Source organism: Rhyacophila brunnea, unplaced genomic scaffold (assembly GCF_057557595.1).
Source record: "Rhyacophila brunnea isolate RB1 unplaced genomic scaffold, BYU_Rbru_1.0 scaffold_10, whole genome shotgun sequence".
NCBI classification, from domain to species: domain Eukaryota; kingdom Metazoa; phylum Arthropoda; class Insecta; order Trichoptera; family Rhyacophilidae; genus Rhyacophila; species Rhyacophila brunnea.
The window spans coordinates 5,504,852-5,532,597 of NW_028232752.1; the positions used below are offsets into that span (position 1 = coordinate 5,504,852).

Consider the following 27,746-nt stretch of genomic DNA (forward strand, 5'->3'; position numbering starts at 1 on the left):
GATTGTCGTTTGTTTGATGGGTGGGCTACGCCGCTTTGTTAGTTTGGTTTAAATGAATAGTTTAATGGTTATAGATACGTATTCATAACAGTAACACAATGTGTATCCGTGCATTTGGAAGGATTTGCCATTGGGGACCATTAATCGCCTTGGGTAATGACCGTGCACAATTATTATTCTAATATTGCTTCTAAAAACTAGTTCTAGGTTATGTCGTTTGTCGGCGTAACTTTTTTCCGTTGGGATTATTATTGTCTTTCTCATATATATCTAGGTTGAATAATTTTTTTTTATTGATGTTGTCTACATTTGTATACTTCTTGAATGTGTAGGTATGCTTAACAACTTGATTACAAGAATCACGAGCTGTCTTTAAAATATTTGAACAGGTAACAGTGAAGTGTCTATTTTATTATTGTTTCGAATTCTCGAATGCCTATTTTTTTTTTTTTTTAATAAACTGATTGCTCATAAGAATGTAACATTGTGCAGTGTCCAGAATATAACCTAATTATGTCTCGTGCACTATGTGTATGTGATTATCTCGAGAATCGAAGTTCTGTCCAAATAATATACAAGGCCATGTTATAATGTTTTACAGGAGGGTAGCGTTATGTATCAACTGTATCGAACAGGAATTTACAAAATCCACGCTAATCACTGGCACCCAGTGCAATCTTCGTAAATCAGTATCATGCTTTGGTAATTATGCCGCAGATGCCCGCATGAGTTTTTATAATTTGTTTATTTACATTAAATAAAGCCAATGTTTGACAAGTTGTGTATGGTCAGTTATCATTTTGTTCATAGGGGACGCCATTGACCTTAACGGCCATTCTTTCATTATTTTCTAAATACGGTCTGATGTCTCCAACCGAAAACATTAACTTTCGTAGCTTTTAGGTTTATTGTCATGTATAATAAAAACTTCGGTAATTTTATAGTACTCCCATATCATTTTTGTGATCGAGGTCTTTTGAGATGGAAAAACCTAACACAAACTACTTTTGAGTAGTTTTTCGTCGCAAAATACCTTAACCAAAATGGCGATATTTAGTAGGTACTATTATATTACCAAAATTTTTTCTTTCAGTACCAATGTAGTGAGATTTATTATCACCTGTAAAGATGCTTTTAACTCTTAGCACTCTCTTGGCCAGACAGTCTGGCCCGAACGATTCTAGTAGGGAGCTCACGTGGCCAGGGGGTCTGGCCCAGAGCAGGTATACATTTACTCCCTGATTTATCAAAAGCGCAAGCGAATTCTACAAAATATTATTGTCAACAAATGTAGTTAAACATTATAACATGCAGGATAAACCATCAACTTTACATTAGTATCAACCGTTGGGTTGAATAAATTCATGGAAAAATTGATGTATCTATTCACCTGATTAAATATTTTCATTGTCAAATATTTTTGAGACAGTCTGTCGTAATATCCTATAAGGGGCGGACTTTTAATGCTTTTCCCACTTACAGTGACCATATTTGTTTGTATTATGGGACTAATTTTTTCGCCTTGTAAGTATATTCATATTTTTAGATATTGTTATTGTTATTTATTACAAACAATAATTTCAACAGTGTCTAATCAAACTTTGTCTAAATATTATTAACACGTGCGTCAGTTCTTAGTATTTTTAAAAATATAAAAGGGTACACATTATGTATATTATGCATAATTTTGTATTTTGAATATTCCTCAAAGATAGAAATTACCCAAAGGATTATATTATTTTATTACATGCCGTTCGCCGAAAGAGATTAAGCAGCTGGGATTTTTGAAGAAGTGTAGTTATCCATTGTTGACAATACAATTTGAAAGTAAAAATAAAATTTTAATGTTCAATAATTGCTAAAGCATTTTATGGTTATCTAAGTAGATATATTTTGGAAAAAGGATGAAGTAAAGTAAACAAAATGATGTGTAGGTATTCTGTAAACAAACCCATCGCTGGTGATTGAGAATTTTTAATATTACCTACTAATTAAAGATATATATTATTATAATCTTAGCATTGGTGAGTGGTGACATAATTTTCGATGTTAGTTAAATTTGTTCAAAATAAATATACAGTGTTGCTTTTAACTAACAATAACATTTCTATAATATTTTCATCACAATTTTACATGGCTTATTTGAGTTTTAATATTATAGATAAGAACATAAATATTATGTATCTATAGTTTGTGAAAAACTCAAATAAATCATGTCAAATGGTGATATCGTACACGGTATCTCGTAGATTTTAATTAAAATATCAATTGGATTTGAAAAGTCTGTAATGGTAAGTAGGTACTTAAATGCATATACTTACCTCCTATTCACCTATTGACTATGATTTTTATAAATTATGAAAACCACTTTAAATAGTAACTACCTAATTATTATTTCATCCAATTTAAATCGGTCTGAATTATACATTTTGTAAAACTATCAAAATAAATAGGTATGAATGGACAACTGATATAGTAAACTGTTTCTTTGAGAAAATATATATTAAAACTCTACGCAATCAATTAAATAACAATAGAACATTTCAATAGCATACTACTTGAATGCAAATTATTTAATTTTTTTTCAGTTTATAAAAAAAATGCAAATCCACACCAACAAAATAAATTTGATTATTTAAATTTGAGAGCGTTAGTACACATTTATTTCAACCTTTTAAATAAATAATAAAAATCATAAAACCTCATATTAATTAACGTAACTGAGCTCAATTAAGAAATATACTTACTGAAGTTTCATGATTTATGTTGACAATAGAATATAATCAATCTATATTTAATTATAATTGGCAATAACATTCATTTTAACGATAGAGATTAAAAATACAAACGATAATTAATATGGTCATAATTTATAAAAATATCAATAATAATTTACAAAAAAATTAAAAAAATCATACTTAAATACTTTTAAATTATAAAAACTCCGTATAAAAAAATATATATGTCAATATATCCTCATACTCTTTGTTAAAACTTTATAGACACGCTGTATTATTTTGAGTTAAACATTGCGCAATGATGGTTCTTCCGTAAAAGAGCATTATAAATATAGTTGTACTAAATAAAATCGTATAGAGTAAAAAAAACGCGACGTAAAACACGGTTCAATCTCACAGTATGAGTCTGTTACGCGGAGTCTGTAATCTATTTCGTCCGCGCAAAAGCATGTTGAATCAAGTCAAAACACCAAGCGCGTAATATTATTCCAAATAAAAACGATTTTTTGACATTATATCAGCTGTTTATTAATTAATCAACATTAAATTTTGATAGGAATATAGACCATAAAATGGTCTATCTGATTTACTTAAATAAGATAAGAAAAAACTCACTCATTTTATATGATGAATTTAATAGCGTAAATATTTTAGTTTTTTCGCTCTCCTGAACATTTGTGATTTTAGACTTACACCGGTTTTTCCTGGGGCCGTCGAATTATGATTATTTATAATCTTAGTAGGTACTTTCTTACTTCTTAAAACTTTCAACTTCAGTATTGTCTCGACCATGATCGTAAATACGTGCGTCTAGAACGGTTAAGAAATAATTGTCCAACAGAATATAATCTATTGTAATTATTATTACATTCTAATAAATCCAGTTTAATTAATATAAATTCGTGTTTAATGAAGTTCATCTCGCCGTTCCATAACAGTACCTATTAATAATAATCATAAATATCTACAGTAAATAACGTGATTAAGAAAATAATTAAATAACAATCACCATGGAAAACACCAAAAATAACGATGGTGATTATTTCGATACAAGTGACGACGAAGATTTGTATACTTTTGATAATATTGATTTTGATGACGTTGAACGTGTATATAATCGAAATTCAGGAAATGGCGAAAATAGTCATAGAGACGCGGATAGTGGAAGTGTCATTATCGAAACCAGCGATAATGGATCGTCCAGCGAAGAAAGTGAAGAAGAGAGTTTGATCGGGAGGGCCGTTAATTATCATAATGATACAGATAGTGAAAGCGATATCATCCCGCCCAAAAGAAGGAGAAGTGCATATCTCAGCGATGATAGTGATGAAGAAGATATAAGACCTTCGACACCCATCAATCCAGATACCACCAACCCAACACCCGTTAATCCTACCACACCATGTAACTCAACGAAAACATGGTACTCATTGTCTACTATCATTTCACCTAAAAAAATCAACTTTTCTATCGGAAATAGAATAGTTGGGCCGAATATACCAACAAATTGTTTGGAGCCCATAGACTATTTTCAGTTATTTTTTACAAATTCCATAATAAGTAAAATTGTTGAAGAAACAAATAAATATGCAACTTCCAAAATTAAAAGAATTAACCCAGGTAATAATTCGATGTGGAATTCGTGGGAAAATGTGGGCGATGAAGAATTTAAAGCCTTTTTAGGTGTTATTTTAAATATGGGAATTCGACCGCATCCTTCGCTACAAGATTATTTCTCCACGGCATTTACAGCGTATTCGCCATTTTTTCGATCTATTTTTAAGAGAGAGCGGTTTCTTCAGATATATTGGATGTTACATTTACATGACAACCAGGGAATCAACCGCGAGGATGGAAGTCTTCAAAACAGAATTAACAAAGTGGATATGTATATGAAACATTTGGATGAGAGATTCCGTGAACACTTCTTTCCGGGAAGAGAAATAGTTGTTGATGAATCTGTCGTGAATTTTAAAGGGAAAATTTGTTTCATGACGTATAACCCAAATAAGCCGACTAAATGGGGTATTCGTTTATACGTATTGGCTGATTCGAGTTGTGGTTATATTTATTCTTTTATTCCATATTACGGGTCACTTACAACGGAGAAACTAATTAGACCTGATCTTCAATTTACATCCAGAATAGTTTTACAATTGTATACACATCTATTGGAAACTATTCCGGAAGCAGAAGGCTATCACATGTATACCGATCGGTTTTATACCAGCCTACCGCTTTCAGATGAACTATTAAAGTTGAAAACACATTTAACAGGGACGATAATGACGAATAGGAAAAATTTGCCGACAGCCATAAAAAAACCAAAATTAAAACAAAGTGAAGTATTATCATATGGAAGTGATGACACAATGGTTCTTGCGTGGAGAGATAAAAGAGTTGTGACAATGTTAAGCAATTGGCATTCTAACGAAACACGCCTAGTAAACCGAATCAAAAGAGGTGGAATAGAAGAAGAGATTGTTAAACCAGAAGTGGTTATTGATTATACTAAATATATGGGAGGTGTAGATAGAGCAGATCACTATACTTCAACATACTGCTTCCTAAGGAAGACATTAAAATGGTGGCGAAAGCTCTTTTTTTGGGGTTTAGAAGTTTCGGTGGTCAATTCATATATTTTATACAAAGAAAATAAGAACAAAAACAATGAAAAACCATTGGAAACTATTCCGGAAGCAGAAGGCTATCACATGTATACCGATCGGTTTTATACCAGCCTACCGCTTTCAGATGAACTATTAAAGTTGAAAACACATTTAACAGGGACGATAATGACGAATAGGAAAAATTTGCCGACAGCCATAAAAAAACCAAAATTAAAACAAAGTGAAGTATTATCATATGGAAGTGATGACACAATGGTTCTTGCGTGGAGAGATAAAAGAGTTGTGACAATGTTAAGCAATTGGCATTCTAACGAAACACGCCTAGTAAACCGAATCAAAAGAGGTGGAATAGAAGAAGAGATTGTTAAACCAGAAGTGGTTATTGATTATACTAAATATATGGGAGGTGTAGATAGAGCAGATCACTATACTTCAACATACTGCTTCCTAAGGAAGACATTAAAATGGTGGCGAAAGCTCTTTTTTTGGGGTTTAGAAGTTTCGGTGGTCAATTCATATATTTTATACAAAGAAAATAAGAACAAAAACAATGAAAAACCATTGAGTCATCTTCAGTTTGTAGATAAGCTAATTAATCAGCTGGTCGGAAATCATAGAGAAGGATTAAAAACAAGAAGAGGAAGACATTCAATAGATCCAGAACAGCGGTTAAATCACATCAATCTACATGTCATTATGCCTGATATACAGAAAAAATATAGGGATTGCGTTGTTTGCGGTTCTAATAGGAAAGAAAATCAAAGAAAACGAACAATGTATTATTGTAAAACTTGCGATAACAAACCGGCACTTCATGTGGGCGAATGCTTTGAAAAATACCATACTTTAAAAAAATATTCTGATTAGTGCAAAGTTACATTGGTTTAAAGTTTAAATCGTAAACTATTTTCATTGTTATAACAACATTTAAAATAAATATCATTAATTAAGTGCATTGTAAATTTTATGTGTTAAACACCGTGTATAGTGATCAAAACTAGTGGAATAGCTTGTTTATACTTTCTACCCAAAATAAATATCATTAATTAAGTGCATTGTAAATGTTATATTGTGTTAAACACCGTGTACAGTGATCAAAACTAGTGGAATAGCTTGTTTATACTTTCTACCCAAAGATACGCCCCTTTTACGTAAGTAGCCTATAAACAAATCAATACCAGACGTCATTTTGAATATTACAGCCAATAAATAGTTTGCATGCGAAAAAATTTGCAATGAGTCACAGGATAAATAAAAAGAAACTGCTCCAAGAATTTAAGTACCATTTACGGTTATATTACCTGTGTTCTGAACTATGAACATAATATATTGGTAATTAATAGATGACTATACAACATATTTAAAGCATACGTATTACTTTTAGTAAATTTAAGTCCAATAAAGCATTTTTTTTTTTGCGAATCGTACCAAAAACCCATTGCATCAGTAATGGTCATACGAATCGTCAAACACGGTGTCCAATATGTAATGAAGTTTTTTTTTTAATATCAAATTTAGAAAAATGAGTTTTTCTTGTATATTCAGGTACTACAGACAAATTTATTGACATTTTCACTCGCTGTATCAGTATTAAGTTATTATTGAATATAAACATCACAAGTTTTCTACTTTAAACTTCTACAAGAAAGTTCCGAATTTAGATCAGAGTAGCTAATACGTTTTGAAAAAAAATGATCAGAGTGGAAAAGGTTAAACAATCAGTTTAGTTGTCCGTTCAGTCTCCGTTTGCTGCCAGTTAAACTGATGTGTAAACACAAAAACTGAAACAGATGTGGCGGCAGGATGGGTTTTCCATCAGTGCATCTATTCTATACATAAGACTGCTATTGGCAGCTATTCTTCATATGTTTGTATCGAAGTATTATAATTGTTACAATAAGTTAGCCGTCTAAACAGTCAAAACTGTCTATCTCGTTCTAACATTTAGCACATCCAAAAGAGGTGCTGTTTAAACAGAGTACTGATTTTAACAATGCTAATAAGTGCTAATACTTCGATACAAAACTACCCTCGATAGCTGTAGTTCATTTTTTACCGGGAAGTCGCCACTATCGCTCTACTGCGCAGACGCATATCGGCCCATACACCAGCGTGTAAAGTAGCCCGGCATTCAACTTTTCTCGCTAGATTGTTTACAATCTGCTTGTTCGATGATGATGCGTCAATTACATTAAGCTTCTTTACGAGCTATTTATTGGCGAATTTATAATCTGCCTGTTAAGTCGCCCAGTGTAATCATCGAAATGTTAGCTTGTTCGATGATTACACTGGGCGACTTTACAGGCATATTATAAATTCGCCAACAAACAGCTCGTAAAGAAGCTCAATGTAATTGACGCTTGACACTGGACGAGCTTATAAGCAGATTGTAAATTCGCCAACAAGCAGCTTGTAAAGTAGCTCAGTGTCATCGAGTCTTTAGTACTTATGTTATATTTTTTTTCAAGCATTTTTTTTTTGATATGGACTAAGTATTGTATCTTTACAAAATATTCCTGCATTTTCATCGTCGTACATTGTTATAATGTCAAAGGGCTATATTTGTCAGTCGATTCTAATGTAAAGGAATTTCTAGGCTGTACATTTCATCATTGTTCCAAATGTCCTCTGGCGCAGTCCAGTTATCTTAGTCTTGGCTGTCTAGCCCGTCTTGCTTGTAGTTTCTCCAGCCCAGTTTGCATGTTTGGTAACATGCACGTGTTTATTTTTATTAATAGTTAACACCATTACTAGGGCGATCCCAAACTTTCGGTGTTTCAATAAAATACGATGCATGTTTCATGCATTCTGTCAGGAAGCAAAAATCAACCAACAAAATCACGTGCTAATTCTGTAGAACACCTGATTTTTTCAAGCCTTCCATTCAGAGCGCTGTAGTGTGCTTAACACATTTATGAAGCAGACAATTGACTATTTTTGCACACTTGAGTGCGTGGTAACCTCAGTCTTCGATATCTGCTCCTGCGCATCCTTTCTATACGCAAGACTGCTGTAGGCCGCTATCGGCAGCTGTCGAGGGTAGTTTTTCATTTTTTGTATCAAAGTATTAGCACTTATAGTAACAATTGCAATGACTTAGTTGTAATTGTTACAATAAGTGCTATGTTTTAACATCACGTCTCTTGTAGAGTTGGGTTTCGGGAATTTCCCGACGGGAATTCTCGAGATTTTCAATCTCGAGAATTGAAATTTTTAACATTTCGGGAAATTCCGGATCTCGATAATCTTTTCTCGGAATTCGGGATTTCTTTATTATCAAATATTAATTGAAAAAACGATTTTCTATATGAAAAAGTGGACAGAAAATACAAAACGTTCAAAGACTGATCGGGGCATTTAACACAACGTCGACTCAAAATGAGCGCTATTTTTGCAACATCGGGGATTTTTGTGTCTCAAAAGTGGACGGATTGTCCGTGTTTTTTGAAATTCCATTTTAACAAGTAATGTTTCGAATTATTTTTGTTTTCCTACTTCTATTTTGTTTGTCTTCTTACATAAATAAAATATCATATTTTTTTTGGAATTTGTCTTTACACTGATTTTAGGTGTTTTTAAATTTCCTGATATCTCGAGAATTCTTTTCTGGAAATCCCAAATCTCAAGAATTCAAAATTTCATGATTTCGGGAAATCCCGAATCTCGAGATTGAGATTTTCTTGGGAAATACCCAACTCTACTCTCTTGGCTGTGTTTAATTTTAGAGCGAGATAGACTTTTTTTGACTGTTTAGACGGCTGACTTATTGTAATTGTTACAATAAGTGCTAATACTTTGATACAAATATGAAACCTCAACAGCTGCCGATAGCGGCCTATAGCAGTCTGAGACATTTGCAGGCATACAAAAGCTACTTATGCTTAACAACGAAATGTAGGACCTTGTGATAAGCTCAATTAGGATGTATGTGTGGTTGGTTTGGAGGGGTCTATATTTGTGTTGTATCTTTTTGTTTCAGGCATTATAAAGATTGTGACATGGATGACTTTACATTGCCTGAGCATGTGGTGGCCGCCGTGGACTACTGTCGGATCATCCATTAATGTGTCAGTCTTTTTGACATTAGCCGGATGTACAATATATTTTTTCCTGTCTGCCCTCTCTATGGGGCCAGGATTCGTTCCGCTGGAATGGAAACCGGTAAGGCCACAGAACAGATAATAAATAGAATACTGATAGGCTATATTCAATACGCCGCACGTTGAAGCAGGGTTTTTGAATGTGTGAGTGTCTTGCGAAAATGAAGCAGTAAATTTCTATCAAACACAATCAATTGACAATCTTTCTATGAACTCAATATAAATTCGACACAACTTTAACTTTCACCATTCTTATTATTGTAGACAAAATTATATGATAGTGGTTTTATCTCACATAAGCTAACCCCACTCTGGAGGGCAATTTTTGTATGAGAAATTATATTTCTGTTTCGGTTTATACAAACGCAACTGAAAGTCGTGGAGGGTTTTGAGTTTCACACGCATCGACGCTAGTTTGTGCTGGTGGTCATCCATTTTAATTTTGACAGATCCCTAACAGATTGAATGTCATAACTTAATGTTGCAAGGCTCTGTTGTTTATTGTTTTTTGGTCTTTGAAATATTATCATTGGAAGTGTTATTTTGTATTTAAAATCTCAAGTATTTCATCTATTCAATTCTAAACTACCCTAAACGCCAAACCATAAAATGTGCAGGAAAGCGAAATTTAGAAATTACGAACGTATACTTAATTCGATCTTAATATTGAAACAATAAAAAAACATTTTTTGTGTTAATAATTACAATTAATTTTGGGGAATTTTTTCCAATTTCAAATTTATGAAAAATTCAATACAATGGCAAATAATGCCAATTAGTGCAATCTCCCGCCAAGTCGAGAGCGAGAAGATGCTCCCTCTTCTCACTCAGTATGCTGGTGTTTGACATTGTCTGTCATTTGTCTGGCAATGTTGCCGGTTATATATCTATCATTATTTATTTATTTATTCTCGCAATCAACCCTCACTATGCGTCAGCTTGATAATGGTTTGGGCCTCTTTAGATCCACAGAGGAGACATCCCCAAATGGGGACCATTCGGGTGTGTAACATTAGGATAAGAAGTGGCATGAAAATGATTGTTTCTTAAATTCAATATTATGTGATCTTATGCATTTAGGTTTATACAGAAATGTTGGGAATTTCATGGAGAATCGATTGATGTAAAAAAATGTATTTAAAAAAATTGGCATTTAGGATAGGTTAGAATGAACAGACGATTATATTGTGATTATACATACATATTTTATTAATGGGTATTAGGTTTGTAAAATACATCAGTGGGTCAATTCTATACTTATCGAACACTAAATTGATAAATAATATCAAACTTAGGGTAGGTTTGTATCAAAATATTAGCACTTATTGTAACAATTACACGAAGTTGGTTTTTATTGTTGCAATAAGTGCGATATTTTAACAGCAGCAAAATAGGTGCTGTTAAAATATAGCACTTATTACAACAATAAAAACCAACTTCGTGTGATTGTTACAATAAGTGCTAATATGTTGATACAAACCTACCCTAAGTTTGATAATATTTATCACTTTATCACTTTAGCGGTCGATAAGTATAGAATAGACCCACTGGAGTCCATAAAATATTATCCAAACTCTTACTCGACCATAAATTTGAGCTAAATACCGTTGCCTTATCGGACACCGTTCGAAGCTATATACTTTTGAAGCTATTTTGCGTTTTCAAGCAGGTTTTCATATTTTATGATGCTGCTTGATTCAAAAATTAAATTTTGAAGGGATGGCTCAAAAATACCGAGCTTTGGGATTCCCTGAAAGACTAATAGACTAATGATACTAACTGATAATGGTATAATTTTTTTAATCTTGTTGTATTTCAATGTTTTCAGGAGAAAGAAGAAGATTATGAAAATCTGCAGTTTTGTGCAGTTTGCCTAGGATATAAGGCCCCACGAGCACATCACTGTCGAAAATGTATGATATTTTTCACTTTTCAATCGAAATTCAATTTGACTATTCTGAACAAAAAACCATAATACAGTATGCAGTGTCATAAACTTAATCCGTTCCCCGGCGGCATCCTGTCAGATCAGATTTTATTGCTTACGGTTGAAATATTTTAAAACGATCGACTCATTAACAGTATTTTAGCTTGGTATATCCGATAAGTTGCTCTTTATAACAGTGAATAAATGTATGGAGAAAATCATAAACCAAATGTCAACGAATGTTTTCTCATTACATCCGAGATCTCGCTATGTCCGAGATCGTAATAACCGAGTTCGACTGTATTTCAAAAAAAAACGAATAAGGTTTATTTTTTCTAAAAAATACGCGGCCTCTCACTTGTCTTCCGGCACAGATCAGGTTTTAATAGTGATTATGAACAATTTTACAAAATTGGGTCAAAACACATTTTATATTTCCTAATTCGATTTTCGTATTGTTGATTTCGAATTAACAGGGTTTACTGTAATTTTCTAGTAAGGAATCGTTACCACTGGTATTGATGATTGAAAAGTAGATAAGTAAAAATAAAAAAATGATTTTTCAGGTGGGCGTTGTGTTAAGAAAATGGATCATCACTGTCCATGGATAAACGGTTGCGTTGGCTGGGCCAATCACGTTGATTTTACTCTCTTCCTTTTTTTCGCCGTATTAGGATGCACTCAGGCCACTTTTGTAAGTATATTTGGTGTATATATTATGCTTATAGAACATTATTTTTTTTCGTCAGGTCACTAATTACGTAGTTTGGTGGCAAAACAAGAATTGAAAAATAACAAACATTATTTTGTGACCTCACCGGATATTTAATCCGGAATCCCTGTATGAGAAGCTATTTCCTTACACATTTGACTATGACGGACCCCTGTGTAATCATCATCACTAGAAGCTATTGTTTATATAGCTGAACAAGTACATTCCATTAATGTTAGTGTATATTTTTACCAATCTGATCTGATTAATTTGACCGTTTCATCTCAGAATCTATTCAGATTAAAATTTGGATATCGGTTTTTCTTGGTACAAAATTTTCTACTGGTGACATCACTCAATATGTAAACTTATAGCAAACATCATAATATTAGTGAATTTCATTAGCCCTGTCTACATTCGCGCATTTTTTTGTTCGCCTCTTCGTGATGAAAGTGGTGGTGCATGTAGATCCATCACTTATGGACATATTCAACATTACATCAGTGTTGCCTATTGACGAAAAATGTATAATAGCATATTATTATACTATAACTTTATGCCAAATAAGCCAAAAATATAATTTTCAAGGATTCAAAATGAAAAATGTTCTGTGTATTATAGTTTTTTCAAAATACTACAAAATCAGCATTATAACACTTCCCTGTGAAACATTAAAACTATTTAATGTACAAGTATAGACAGTTGATATGGAGCGTAACACGCTTTCCACATAAAGAATGTGCAAAACTACTCCGTGTTAAAACCAGAATTAAAAATTTGAAGCCAAGTGGAAGATGATGTGATCAAATGTAGACATAGCTATGAGGTTTGATTTTTGATTATGTTAAGGTTATATATAGAAATTACAGCAATATTATTTGTTTTAAACTATTTTTTTTATTCAACGAATAATTCACAAGATCTAAGAATGTAATATTCTAAGCATTGAACATACATAATTTTGAAAACACTTCTGAGAAAATGTATTATAATAACCAATAGAAAAAATCGTTTTGCGCGAAACCCAAGAGTTGCAGGTTTGATTCCTACGGGGGACTTACTTTTTTCAAAAAGATTTTTTCTATTGGTTTGTAATACATTTTCTCAGAAGTGTTTTCAAAATTGTGTATGTTAAACAATTAATATTATCATGTTTGCTAGAATTTTCTCTTTCTAGTAATTTTTCCATGTTTAATTTATCTGACTGGTTACACATAATAATAATTGTTACTTTTACATCTCCTTTCTCTTACTAAAGTATATATTATATTATGTTTTAAGTGTAATATAATATTTACTTCACAAACTCAACAATAATAATTTACATGATTGGTTATGTAGAATTTAATCAATCTGGCTAAAAGTTAGATGATGCATCCAATCACCATCACATAATTGTAATGATTGCTTCATTTGCATACACTTATGTCGTGATTAAACTTTGATGATTTTTAATATTGATAGCTACAAAGCAAATTACGGTTAATAGCCTGTTTGACACATGCATGGATTATCGCGGCCATAACAAGAAAATGCAAGTGTAAACACGTATTATAGTGCAAGTTGCAAGACTGCACCAGTGGCGAGGGGTAGAGGTAGGTTGTTAAGATTCAACATAAATAGTGCACACTAAACTTTGTCGGTCATACTTATTTGTTTTCGTTGAATTAAGAATACATATTACAGATGGTGTTGGTTAGTTTTTTAAAATTCATTAAGCCCTGCCTAAACCAAACCATAATCGATGAAAATGATTCTTCCGTCTATAAATGAATATTTTTTGACTATTATCTACTATGGCTTGGATTACGATTAGGCAGGGTTTAATTGAATTTTAAAAATTAACAAACACTGTCTACACATTGTATTCTTAGTTCAATGAAAACAAATACGTTTGACTAACCAAGTTTAGTGTGCACTATTTATGTTGCAGTCTACCTCCACCCTTCGCCACCGTAAAACTGCATGCATGGACGAAAAAAGTTCAGCGGCAGAGTATTTTGACATTTTACGATTTTCATTACTACCTGTCTGAATCTGTCAGATAGCATCACACCGTCATAATACGTGTCCGCTAATGCTTGAAGAATGAGATTGGCGAGACAGTCAGCACTTTCATGCAAACAGTTATTGTCGCGATATTTTTAATAATATTTCTTTGTTTCTAAATGTCATGTGAACGTCTTAAACTTATAGTTTGTAATGTACACAATATGTAAAATAAATAAATTGAATTGATTTGAAAAAAATTGCACGCTATTGTTGCCAGTAAATCCTTGCACGTATACAACCGCTATAAGATTGTTTATTTGTGACACAAAATCCCATACTATACGTTACCGCATGGTTGATTTCGTTTCAATGCCAAAACGGCCATTGTGACAATCTTGTCACTCTCATGAGTAATTTCTGAAGTTGTATTTAAAATAATGAAACAAACAGATCTATAAGTATAAAATGTAACATTGTTACGGTGCTGACAAAGATGTAAAAACTTTTCTTATCTGTCGACTACTTTATACAAACGTACTCGTATGTCTTTTGTTCAAAGAAATTTGACTAATAAAAGAGTCTTGAATACTATTTCTATTATGACATTTGAATGCATTACTATTTTCAGATTTTGGCAGCGTCAATGTACAGGGGCATCAATCGTACCTGGTACCTCTACTATGGGACGGGGTCAGAGCCGATTGTCCAGTTCACTCTCGTCACGCTTGTTATGACGGTACTGGCGCTTGGGCTTGCCATCGGAGTCGTTTTAGCCGTTGGAATGTTGTTTTACTTTCAGGTACACATTCATTCTTACCATTATGTACAATTGCATAGTAATCAGATATAAATTAATGATATAGCTCTGTAAGTGCACAAGCAAATTTGTTAACTCCGACTGACTGTCTGCCCGATGGTGAATGTCTTGCTGAATCTGTACATGTTCATGAGCGAATTGTCACAATTGAATGAAGATTACCTAAAAGAAGGCATTGTGTCATGCCCTCCACTCCAGCTCTTTTGTGGTGTCAGTGTCAATATTTGCTGCAGATATTATTCATTATTTCAGCCAAAGATTTTGAAGATTTTGGGTCATTTCCCTATTAAAATTGAGTTAATGTTCCAGTTTGTTACAACTGTCATTTTTACAACAAACTGCTCATCGCATCTATTCTATACGTGAGGCGGCTGTCGAGGGTATTTTTATCATTTTTATGTATTGACGTGGTTAATTGTTACAATAAGTTAACCGCCTGAACTCAAAAAATGCTATGTTTTAACAGCACCCTTGGCTGTTTTAACTTTTAGAGTGAGATGCAGTTTAGATGGCTAACTTATTGTAACAATTATAATACCTCAATACATTAATATGATAAATTACCCTTGATAGCCGCCAATAGCAGCCTTGTGTATAGAATAGATTCGCAGATTGCGATTGGACTCGTAATAAGTTACCGATTGCAAAGCAATGTATGTTATAAAATAATCATAAACTTTGAGGTGATACGATTGGTTCTTGAATTATTGCGGTTCTATAGCTCTATGTATATGGTTGAGGGTTGACGATCACTCATGAAAATCAGTGGGTCGGAAAGTCGTTTCGTATAATTTAACCATGTAGTTAGTGCTTAACCCATCGAGCCCTATCGGCGCCAAATTGGCCCCGGTGTTACAGGATCCAGGACATGGTGAAAATCAAAAAAAATTAATCATATTTTGAAAGTTGAAATTACTTAATATATGTAGCTATCATTTTATGATGTTAGTTATATACAGTCCAATATATTTTTTTAGAAATATTTGATTTATAAAATCTATTTTTATTTAAATTTGTCAAAATAATGATCAGTTCGCTAGGTATGAGGTGTTTGAGACAGTAAAAAACATAAAATGGCCTTCCATTTTCAAAATATCTAAGAGTATTATATTTGGCTCCAGTTTTAGTATATCTTCCTTTTATTATTTATTTCTATCGTGGACTTTTTATCTATGTCATTTTGTATAAAAAAAGGGTAAAAAAACCCAAAAATCTATATTTGACATGTTTTTTTCATTCCACTTATACACAAAGTTTACTTAAAATGTAAATACTAATAGAAAAATTCTAAACCTATAAATATTTAAAAGATTTATTTGAATTGAATGAATCGTATGAATAGTAATCAGTGTGCCTTTTTATAAGTGATCCTGAAAAATTAATTCTGTCTGGAATGGGTTAATGCTTGTAATGCTCTCTCTTTCTCTCTCTGCGATGGCTGTAGTTTAACATCATATTAAAAGACATCAAATGCACATTCATGGAGCAATGAATAATATTTATTTCAAACGTGTTCCGATTTGATAAGTACTGTAGTTGTGTTAATTTTGTAAATTTCAGTTTAAAAGTATTCTGAGAAACCGGACTGCAATAGAAGACTGGATTGAAGAAAAGGCCAATCATAGATTAGCAGACAGTGGGTCCAAAGAAAAGTTCTTATTTCCATACGAACTGGGATGGCGGGACAATCTTAGGGAGGTGTTTAAACTTGGCCTCAAGCCTGTCGGAAATGGAATCGTCTGGAGTGTTAGGGAAGGCTGTCATCAATACACTCTGACGGTAAGAAAATAAATAATTTTCCTGTCGATTCAGATTCAAAATAGTATATTGAAACATGAAAAAGTCAGCTATTTTAGTGTTGATTCAATTGATGTCATTATCATCATCAACCTTCTACCGTTTTCTACCTCTTGGATAGATACCAGTGGATATCCAGATGTGTTCAGTGATAGTCGCCATCTTTGAGCTGCGTCGGTGAAATAGAAAACATGGCATTCTGCAACATAGTAATTGCAGACCCCTGCAGTTAAAATAATGTAACTTGGCTGACATGTCTTACCGCATTCACCAAATTTAATTATATTTCTTCACAAGATTGTCATTTTGTTTACATGTAAGAAAAAATATTCACTCAAAAATTAAATGTTTCAAAATGTCAAGCGATGTTTAAATTCACATTGAAACACTGTTATTCATCACAGCCTTTATTAGATAAGGATTGAAAATTTACAGAAGAGATGTAAAATGTCACGATTAAGATTGTAAATATACATAAGTGTGGACCTAATAGGTTGAGCAAGTGGCTAACATCCATTTCTCGTAAAAACAAAAATCTGTTAATACAAACCTCCACTCTGTGGAGGCCCGTATGATCTTATTAGGATCGGACATGGTCGAAAAAAAAATATTCTATAATGCTATTTATAAAAATCAAGAATATGAAATAATGAAATTCGCCAAAGTACTTACATTTTAAATTTTAGTTTAGGGGTGCCAATAACTTTTTGCTAAAACTACCCGACACTACTGTACGACAACATTATTTAGGCAACAACAGGAAGTCGCTCTTATCGCGTATAGAATATTTCACAGTGTTGTCATTTTTTGAGAAAACATATTCTGCGAAATTAGGTTTTAAGTTTATATCAATTCTATTCTCAGTAAGTTTATAAGTACATTAATTTATAAGTCTAATTATTGTTCAATAAATATCAATAGAATTTTTTTTTCAAATAATTTCACCTCTTAACCTTTTCCACTCGAGATTTTTTTTATAGGTACATACCACCCACTCCAGACTTTTTTCCGTACAAAGCATAATTTCAATATAAAACATTTAATTGATGAAAAAAATGTAAAAAAAAATTTTTTATTCTGTAAAATAGATTTATAATGAATATACTGTACTTATTTTTAGTTTATTTATAATTCTTCATTGTGTGGTATTTCACAAAGCAATCTCCAATATGTAATCCTGGCTTATCACAGAATCGTAATGAAATAGCGGTATGTAGAGAAGTGGCTATAAAGTGTAAATCGTCCATACATATAGTTATGACTGTAAATATGATACAAATGAATTGCCTTCAAATACACTTGTAATATAAGCGGCTGTCTCGTAAATTTCCTAAATTAGTTTCGGGCTCATAACAACTCAATCCCAGTGCGGTACACATTATCAAAAGATTTCTCAAAAAATAATAAATCGATACGTAATAATTTTCATTTGACTCATTAGAGTATTTCACATTATGTAGGTTCCGAATCGGCATAATATACTAGTAAGTATTGTCATCAAAAACAGTCTATTCAAATATAAAACTGTAAACTATACGAGACGCCCCTGCGCAAGCGAGAACCAATAAAAAATATAAACACACTTCAAAATCATGCGTGACAAACACTTCACTCTAGGCTGGGAACATTCAATAAATAAAATTTATATGACAAAAAAACATTGCTTGCAAAGCGACGACCTACGAATAAAAAAAGAGAAGATTCCGATAAAAATACTATGTTGAAATTACGCACGCAGTATTCTTTTGCCGACTTCTTTCTCAGATAAATGTAATAACCTATTATTATTCATTCTAACTTGATTGAAATCGCATTATAAAAAATTCTGAAAATATTACAAAAAATGATTTTATAGGCGTGCCGCCGCTACGGCGGCACTCGAGTAATACGGGAAACTTGTAATGCCGCCGATATGGCGGCACTCGAGTGTTAAGGGTTAATTATTACTATTATATTAGGTTAATTAATACAGCGTAATTATTGAATTTGGAAGGAAATGTATCATTGAACCCACATTAACTGATAATATTGCTGCAGGTATTTATTAATTAAATAACTAGAACACAAATTATGACTAAAAAACAAGAAGTAGAAAGATATAACATATTCAATATTATATTGATGACCCAATCACATGTTTTATAATTTACAAATGATGTCTTTATATCGTATTTTTAGTAAAATTGTTGTAGAAACACATACTGTGAAAATAATTTTCTATAAATTAAATTATATCCACCTTACATAAATTTTAAAACAATATGTACCTACTTATCGGTTTAAAAATTAGGAAAATAATTAGGAAAAAATAGGACAATTCATTATCTAACTAATGATCATTTATACTTAATTATTATACGTCTAAAAATATTAATAAAATAGATTACGATACACATAACTTTATAATATACAAACATAATTTCCAGTATTTGGGGAAATATTTCTAGTATTACAACACTGAATTTTGACATACCTGACATGACAGGAACCCGTCAAATGGGCTTGTTGAAAGTATTGTATAGGCTCGCCTTTTAAATACGACTCTGTTTCTTCTTCGCAATAAATCAAAAGTTTACTGATAATAATTCGAACATCATTTCGTATTGTTTTAGACATCTTTTGAATATAAAAAGCTTCAAATTACGTAAATTGATAGATGCGTCCAATACGAAGTGTCAAAAATGTAATGAAAAATTTGGGGGCGTTCCTAATTTGAAACCGGAAGTTCGATTAGCTGTACGTAGTTCACAGATTTGCCACGTAGCCAAGATGAAGTTGCCGGACAATACTACTATATTATTATTATCCCAATTGTAATATGTGTACGTTTTTAACTCCAATGTCCAAATGCAAAGATGTCAATGTTAAGTTAGTGTTGAATAAGACGTTCTAATATAATGCTTATTTGCTTGCTTATTAGCTTAGCCCGTATGATCTTATAAAAAATTGATTAAAAAACTATGGGCTTGCGGTTTCCCTTCTATGTCAATGGTGTTATTAGAAGAATTATTTTTTAATTGTAGATTGAACAACTACAGCAAAAAGCGGAGAAGCGAGAGCGTTGTCGTGTCTACGTGATGCAGAAACCCGTTCGGGGAGGCTGGTGTCCACTCTCCGCTGGACTTAGAACTGTCTTCAGGCCACCTTGCACTGACGAAGCGCGCATCCCTCTCCAGAAAGGAGATTATGTGGCCGTTACAAGATGGCGCAAGTATGTACTATTTTTATTCAACACGGATTTCACTGTGTAAAAATTTAAAAAATCCGTGATAATATTTTTCTGAATGCTCTTATTTCCGAGTTACATAGTTCTATTACCACCATAGCGTAAAGTTTTGTTCAATTTTAACTCAAAAACTACTGGACACTTGTTATAGACTGCATTGTTGGTACTGATTTAGAAGAGTTGCATCTTGATTTCTCAAAAAGTTCCGAAGAGAATAGTATACTTACACGACGAGTAGGTAAAGATAGCAGCTGTGGAATGGGGAGGTAGTCATGCAAATAAAGGGCCATCTGCCTACATCCATCCGTTATCAATCGTGCGTGCTTCCTTGAGGCTAAGAATAAAATTGAACTATGAGTATGTTAGCGGTAGTGGATAGCGACAGAGGAGTTGAAAAGGTAGTTGTGAGATCTCTATATGTGGATAAATTAAATGCAGTCAAATCTTCATTGTGTATATCTTCACACCTACGTAAAAGGTCGGAACTGCGTTTTTGGCTGTTTTGACTTGATTGCCTTTTATTAAATACTGTCGAACTCGGTTATCACGATCACAGATATAGCGAGATCTCGGATGTAACGAGGAAACATTTGTTGACATTTTAGTTTATGATTTTCTCCATACATTTATTCACTTTTATAACGATCTACTTATCGGGTTTACCGAGCTAAAATATCATCAAAAATTTTCTTAAAACTGTTAATGTGTCGATCGTCTGAAAACATTTCAATCCTGAGCAATAAAATCCGACCGGACAGGATGCCGCCAGGATCGGATTACGTTTATGACATTAGTTAAGTGTCGTAAGTACCTACCGAATTGGTGTTTTCGCTGACAATATTGAAAAAGTATCCACGCATATGGTTGTAATTGCAAGTAAAAAATTCAAGGTTTGTGAAGGCAGTAGGTACCTACCAGCATTCATTACAATCAACAACATCTTTTGTAGTTTATGAATGCTTGTTTCGGGGAAAATTCTAATTGTATATCTTTGTTTGAATTGCGACTTTTTGTGTTATGTGACCGCTCATTTAAAAATACCTATTCTCTGATATAACGAGTAACACTTATAACAAGCAAATTCAGTCGGTTCCATTGTCCTCGTAATAACCAAGTTCGACTGTAATGAAAAAAATACATAAAATGACGAAAGATAATCGAAAAAAAAAACAATTCAAACAATGTATCAATCAACTAAAAAATTATGATTCCAACATTAAAAAATAACATTGTGTCATTAAAATTTATTAAATTCGTACTACTGTAAAGTACCATTTTGCAGTTCCGACATTATACGTAGAGGGTGTTGATCTGTTTACTTTTTATTTCTGTATTTCACACGGACTAATAGTGCCTGCGTACGTACATGAATTTACTGGCACCAGTAGCGTGTAAATTAAACTATCGCGATAATAACTCTTTACACGTAATAGTGCTCAGTGTCTTAGCAATTTCATTCTTTATGCGTAAACGAAACGCGTTATCATTGTATGCTGCTATTTGCTAGTTTGTGAAAATTGGTATTGTATTTTTTTCGGCAGGTTTGCCATTATCGGTCTGCATATATCGCATACATCATGTAAGTTCCAACTATCACGTGAAAATTCAGAAGCTTCTGAACTTTTATGATCCATACATGCAGTCTTTGCAGCTTGCACGATAATACGTGTTTACACATGCATTTTCCATACACATGTTGGTGACTGTTGGTATAATATATTACATGTTGAGCCAATTGCAGGGTATATTCGAAAAAATTCCATGTTTTATTTGACTTGTTTTTCTTTAGGTATTGGCTGTTTGGCGAAAAAATGACTAAAAAAAGCAGATCCAGTAAAGACAGAGTGAGAGGGTGGTTTCCGCGCTCCACAGCTGTTGAACTTATCGGGGACTTGGAGCAATTATATGAAAGCTCTGAAGAGGGAGAGGAACCCAAGAAAGAACTTTAGAAGGCAGCTTCAAGTAGCGGTATGCAAATATGTACAGAATTCAGTAAGTGATTATAGTAACTACTTTGTAATATATTTGTATGAATCGAACGGAGAAGACGTCTGAAGAAATTAATTCTGCTGGAATATCTCTAAAAAGCCAATGAGTCGAGTAACATCACAAAAATATTCAGAATCTTGGAATATTCTGTTTTACATACCACAAAGTTATTCGAATTTTAAGTTAATTCGAACATGCTTTGGAATTTGTATGAATTGTAAATCTTTCCGTACCTATTTAAAATTTATAATGGAACAAATTTTTTTTATTATAATGAGTATCCTAAGCCAAAATGACGTAAGTGTGAATTTGCAACATTACAAGAGAACAATTTGAAAAAAAAATATTGGATTCATCTTAACCCGATCGCCGCGGATGGGACATATGTTGTTTTTTACATAAGCTCTGATACTGGGCGGATGTCGCAACTGTTGATATCGAAAATTGAAATGTCGGTAAAGTAGGAAATACTTCACGTATAGTATTGATTTTTGTATTGAAAGATGCTCTGATTCGTGTTCGTACCGCCATATCAATAACTTTGTCAAAAATATGTTGTTTTAATTTCATAAACATAAATATTATGATAACAGACAACCATTAAATTCTCAAACATATTTGATTCGTCATACATTTTTCTCTAATTACCCTATAAAGAAATGGTCATATATCTTCATCACGGAATACCTCTTAGCCGGCTCTCACATCTAAACTCGCGTCGTCTGCCGCACAGCCATAAATCAAACCTTCTAGGAACGTCGCTCCAGTGTTGTATATGTAGACTGCGCACATCTATTTAGCGACAGTCACGCGTAACCTTTCGAAACGTATATACATTTGGATGTGGCGAGACATTATAGGAATCACTAATTCGTAGGTGCGTGCATGCGTTCTGGCACCTTCGACTTGCAGCCCAAAACGCATGCAATTTATTGATAGCAGCACTAGTGTATCTGCGGAGCTCCATTTGGCACATAAGTTTTGTGAATAACGATGATATCACATCGTCGAATTCGACATGTTACAGACGGGATGAGTTTTGATGTGCTAGCCGGCTTACTGATTGTTCTTTTGGGATGCTGAAGATATTATTCTAATCAATAAATAGCATAATTAGCTAATTTTCACCTAAATGACCCTTACACCATTTTGGCCTAGCTATTTCAATATGTAACTGAACCAAATAAAAACTGTATATTAATTAGTATTTAAGTATGTCATACATTCAGAATTGTGATATCGACCTGTTTTTTTTTTACTAACCAATGTGACTGAAACTATAATTTGAAATGAAAATGAAAATGTTGATGTATTTCTTTGTAACAAGTGAAAACTAATAACCGAGTAGGTACTAACTCCTTTGACTTTACACTTTTCTTGAAATAATTAATTATCCAAGCAAGACATATATATTTTACGTATACACAGATTACGTATATACAAATTGCATATTCTACTTATTGTACCATCCCTACCACCATTATGGATTACGTATAGGTGTACGAATGGTTCATGCATTCTAACCACTGTAATGATGCACGAAGTACTGCGATCTCGCACATGTGCAGTGTAAAACGATCTGCAACAGCGCCATCTCTAAGGAAAACTTAAAAATAATATATTAAATAACCTGTCAGTCCAGTGCTGTCAAGCGTACTATTATATCTACCATTAAAGAGTACAGTATAATTACAGTAGTAAAAAAATATACGCAGTACATTGAAAATTTTCAATAAAAAATAAAATCTTAAGCTGTTCGGACAAGGTAAATAATTACTACTATCAACTGAATGATCTGGAACTTTTATGATCAAACGTTCTTTTGTCTCCAGACATCTGTACCACCATTCCTTCGCCCTCTATCGTGGTCCTCATTTATTCTATTCGCCATATGCAGACTTCCCTCAGGTTGTAGTTCTACATGACAACTTACTGTAGAAATTTGTACTAATTAATTCACGTCACTGGCAATAAATAAAATGTGCCACCGTTTCTAATGGCAGTCTAGAATACTGAAGTCATGTGCCCTGATTTACTCAGTTGGCGGTTCTAGATGATTGTTTATAGGTAACTGGAAAAGTAAACTCCAGTTTAGTGATTGATGGTAGAGCATTGCTATGAAGCCATTTGCCACACGCCAGCACACCCATCTGCAATCAACCGAACATTTGAGAACCCATTTGATTGCCGCTCTTTAAATATTATTTACACTACTTCATTTGAAGATTTTCTCGCTTGATTCTCATTCCATTTGTAAATTGACTCATTTTGCGGTGACAAATTATTTTTGGAAGTCCCTGATACGATTGTATTCGACAAACAATAATAAACACTAAAAAAAAGGACAAAAACATAATTAGTATACACAGTTTATTATCGAAAAGATTCAGTGAATGTTCATACATGAATGAAAGTTCGATATTCTCGAAAATAATAACACAAACCGTGATAATTTTGTGTGAGCATATTGTTCAACATGATACCTAATATAATTATTACATAGGTGGACAATAAAATAGTAAATCACTTCAAAGTAGTCCCAATTCTCTTTTTACGATTTATTTCACTTACGCATATTAAATGTCTAGCAAATTGGTCGTAACTACTTAATATATTATGTTGCGGCATATTGGATGTTTTCGACACGTACCTTTGTATAATGTCGATAGCGCTAAACAAATCAACTTTTGACGTCTGAAATTGCGTCATCGACTGCGTTTTCATGGTCTATTGCAACTGCTGCAGTCCCCGCGTCATGCACAGTGGATGTCGCTAACCCGTCGTCGCACGAAACGTAATCACAGAAATTACCTGGGATTAATAACACATTTTCTGGTATCGATTCCTCAACTTACAGAATTTGCTCGAGCGGGTGGCATGGTATTCCGGATTTCTTAAACAATGCTGCGTCGATATTCATGGAGCTCTTCAAGTCTTGCAGCTCGTGTTATATTAGGCATTGCCGATTGAAGGAAGACATTTAACCTCAATTATTCTATTATTAGCTATTAAGGTGAAGCCTTTACTGAGCCTTTTTTAAAGAGGCATCACCTTAACCCATCTGTACTTGCGCCTAAAAATGGTAAATCTTTCCTTATAAAAAGGCCACATGCCTCAACTTTGACATTATTTTTCTGTTGGTATGAGTGAATAGCGACGCTTTCATTATTTCTATCATATATAATGTCTTTGGTCACAGCATGACTTTTGAAAAGTAAATTTTTGACAGTATTATGTCGCGGAGTACAATCCCGCATTTTGTAAATGTTTCCAAGTTTGGAAGCTGTGACTTTTGCGTCTGGCTTCAAATCACGATGGCTTGTTAATTTGTCCAACTGTTTTCAATTGCATTTGTTCGCAATCCACATCGGAAGAAACCTTCGCTTGCAAAGTCTGTAAAATAATTCATTTTGTCCTGCAATTCAATTTCAGATATATCAGGCTTAGCGGCATTAGGTCCGTATTCACAACCTGGACCATAATTGGTATTGACATGCACTCTTTTATACGATGAATTAAAATTTAAACACCTGGCTTTGAGAGTATTTTTACCTTGGATCCGTCTAAGCACCATTTTTTTTTGTGGTTTCACGAGTTCCCAGTGTTTTCTTTTATAAGATAACTATGAGCTTTATAAGATTACTATGAGCTGAACCTATTGTGTGGACTCATATCTTTTACTTATAGAAAAGTCAACTCTCTTCAGGGTTTGTGGTAATGTTGGTTGTTAATCTATCAGCTTTGCGTATTACTGCATCTAGATAGAGACGTATGTCACTTTACATTAAATGGAATTTTTCTAAATATGGTACGTTGTTTATTTCCGGATCATTATTGCAGTATTCTGCCCGGCCCTTTTAATTGGTTAACGTTGCCATTTGTTCCCTTACTTGCACCATGTGCAGCAGCTTTGAGACATTCGATTTCTCTTCGCAATAAAGTGCGGCTATGAGAGTCATATTTTGTATTATTGGCCACTGTGTGGAGTTTACTAGTGTAACATTTAACAATATGGTTAGCACATTCCAATTTTCCTATTTTATACCCAAATGGAGCTCTCTCTCGCACTCTGACCAACACACTTGAATCTCCATCTCCAATCAAAAATTTAACCCGTACCTTATGTTGATCAAAAATATATTTAAATCTTCCACTATAATAGTCTGTTCCATACCAGTGGACGAGCCTGAATAAGAAATATTGCACTGATCCTCACGTTTTTCATTTTTCATAAATAAAGGGGTCACCAATTATTTCTGTTGTTTGGTGCGTTACAAATAAATCCGTTATTAGTTCGTCAGATAGGTTGCACTTGCGTGTGTGCCATATTGTTTTCGAGTAGTCATTAAATGATACACTTGTCGTTTTTATATGGCTTGTATTTTGGCGCACATTACTAGTTTAGTTATACATGTTACATTACAATGTAACAATGTTACCATGTCATGGTATCGAATTAAATTGAATCGGCAGGGTTTACACGAAACCTTTTATTTGATAATTTAGCGGAGGCAGAGTGCCCTTGTAACCCGGTACCCAGGAAGGCGGTTACTTTGAAACTGTCAGATTGGGTGTATCCGCTTCACTATTGTCTATGCCTCAAACATGAGCATAGACAATAGCGTGACCGTTTATAGAGTTGGGTAAAACCTCTATAGTTGAACATATATGACAATATTTGTTCTTAACACCCAAGTATATAATTTTTCCAGTGCGTTTCCCTATTATGCAGGCTACACCAGAATTAGCAGAAAAACTGTCTATACCATCTTTTCGACCATCCTCCATCAACAATTACTGTAATGTATGGGTATCCCTCATCATTTTCTACAGTTAATTCTTTCTCCAATTGTATATTTTTGGTCATTTGATCGGCTTTCCCACCTTTTTTTTTCATGTTTTCGGAAGCTGGCACTGGACATGAATGGACTGTTCTTCTGACTTTGCTGGCATACATGTTAAAACATGATTTTGACAAGGGTACATGAATGGTATGGTTTACATTGTAAGTTCAACGTATATATTCTAATGTAAGTAAGAACTTAAATAACTCATAAAATGGCTTTCTGGTGAAAAACATATGAATTTGTCTTTTGATCACTCAAACGGCTTTTCCACGACGTAGAAAATATGCTACATACAATTTTACTTACTCACTAACGTCTTACTTGGAGTAGTCGATATGTCCACATTCAAAGCGCCCCATACAAATGACATATTTTTGTTTTTTTATTTAGGTGGCTCAGAATGTACAGTGGCTGTTTTATTAGAAAATCTGCATTCAAAGTACAATGTTTCTCATTCAAGCAGAATGAATCGGAACTTAAAAACACATAAAATGACGCATTCTGGTGAAAAACATCAATGTTATGTTTATTCTCATTCGAGCAGAATGAATCAGAACTTAAAAACACATAAAATGACGCATTCTGGTGAAAAACATCAATGTAATGTTTATTCTCATTCGAGCAGAATGAATCAGAACTTAAAAACACATAAAATGACGCATTTTGGTGAAAAACATCAATGTAATGTTTATTCTCATTCAAGCAGAATGAATCAGAATTTAAAAACACATAAAATGACGCATTTTGGTGAAAAACATCAATGTAATGTTTATTCTCATTCAAGCAGAATGAATCAGAATTTAAAAACACATAAAATAAATATATTATATAAAAAATTAAACATTATAATTGCTAAATAATAATTTTATTGTCCCATGGTCCCAAAACACATTTTGCACATTTGATTTATTTAATAATCTTTAAAAAGGAGATGGAAAAAATAATAAACAATAAAATAATAATTCAAAAGA

General features: G+C 33.2%; 2 protein-coding genes across 4 annotated transcripts in view; one reads left to right on the top strand and one right to left on the bottom strand.

The window, feature by feature from the left end:
* LOC147078837 (palmitoyltransferase ZDHHC6-like) lies at nt 1-27,428 on the top strand. 3 transcript variants are annotated; one of them, XR_015070992.1, is made up of 9 exons: nt 1-153; nt 9,348-9,529; nt 11,297-11,381; nt 11,962-12,089; nt 14,728-14,898; nt 16,477-16,695; nt 19,737-19,924; nt 21,729-22,296; nt 22,393-27,428. XR_015070992.1 is itself a non-coding variant. In XM_085950011.1 (8 exons), exons 1-8 carry the CDS (start codon nt 99-101, stop codon nt 21,886-21,888), a joined length of 1,188 nt encoding a protein of 395 aa, XP_085806137.1. In that variant the 5' UTR covers nt 1-98; the 3' UTR covers nt 21,889-27,428. The 3 variants fall into 3 exon arrangements, 1 of the variants encoding a protein (XP_085806137.1); XR_015070993.1 differs by having other exon boundaries at nt 22,411-27,428; XM_085950011.1 differs by having other exon boundaries at nt 21,729-27,428.
* Nucleotides 1-27,746, bottom strand: part of LOC147078836 (uncharacterized) — a 198,372-nt gene that overhangs the window by 166,320 nt on the left and 4,306 nt on the right. The window lies entirely within an intron of this gene.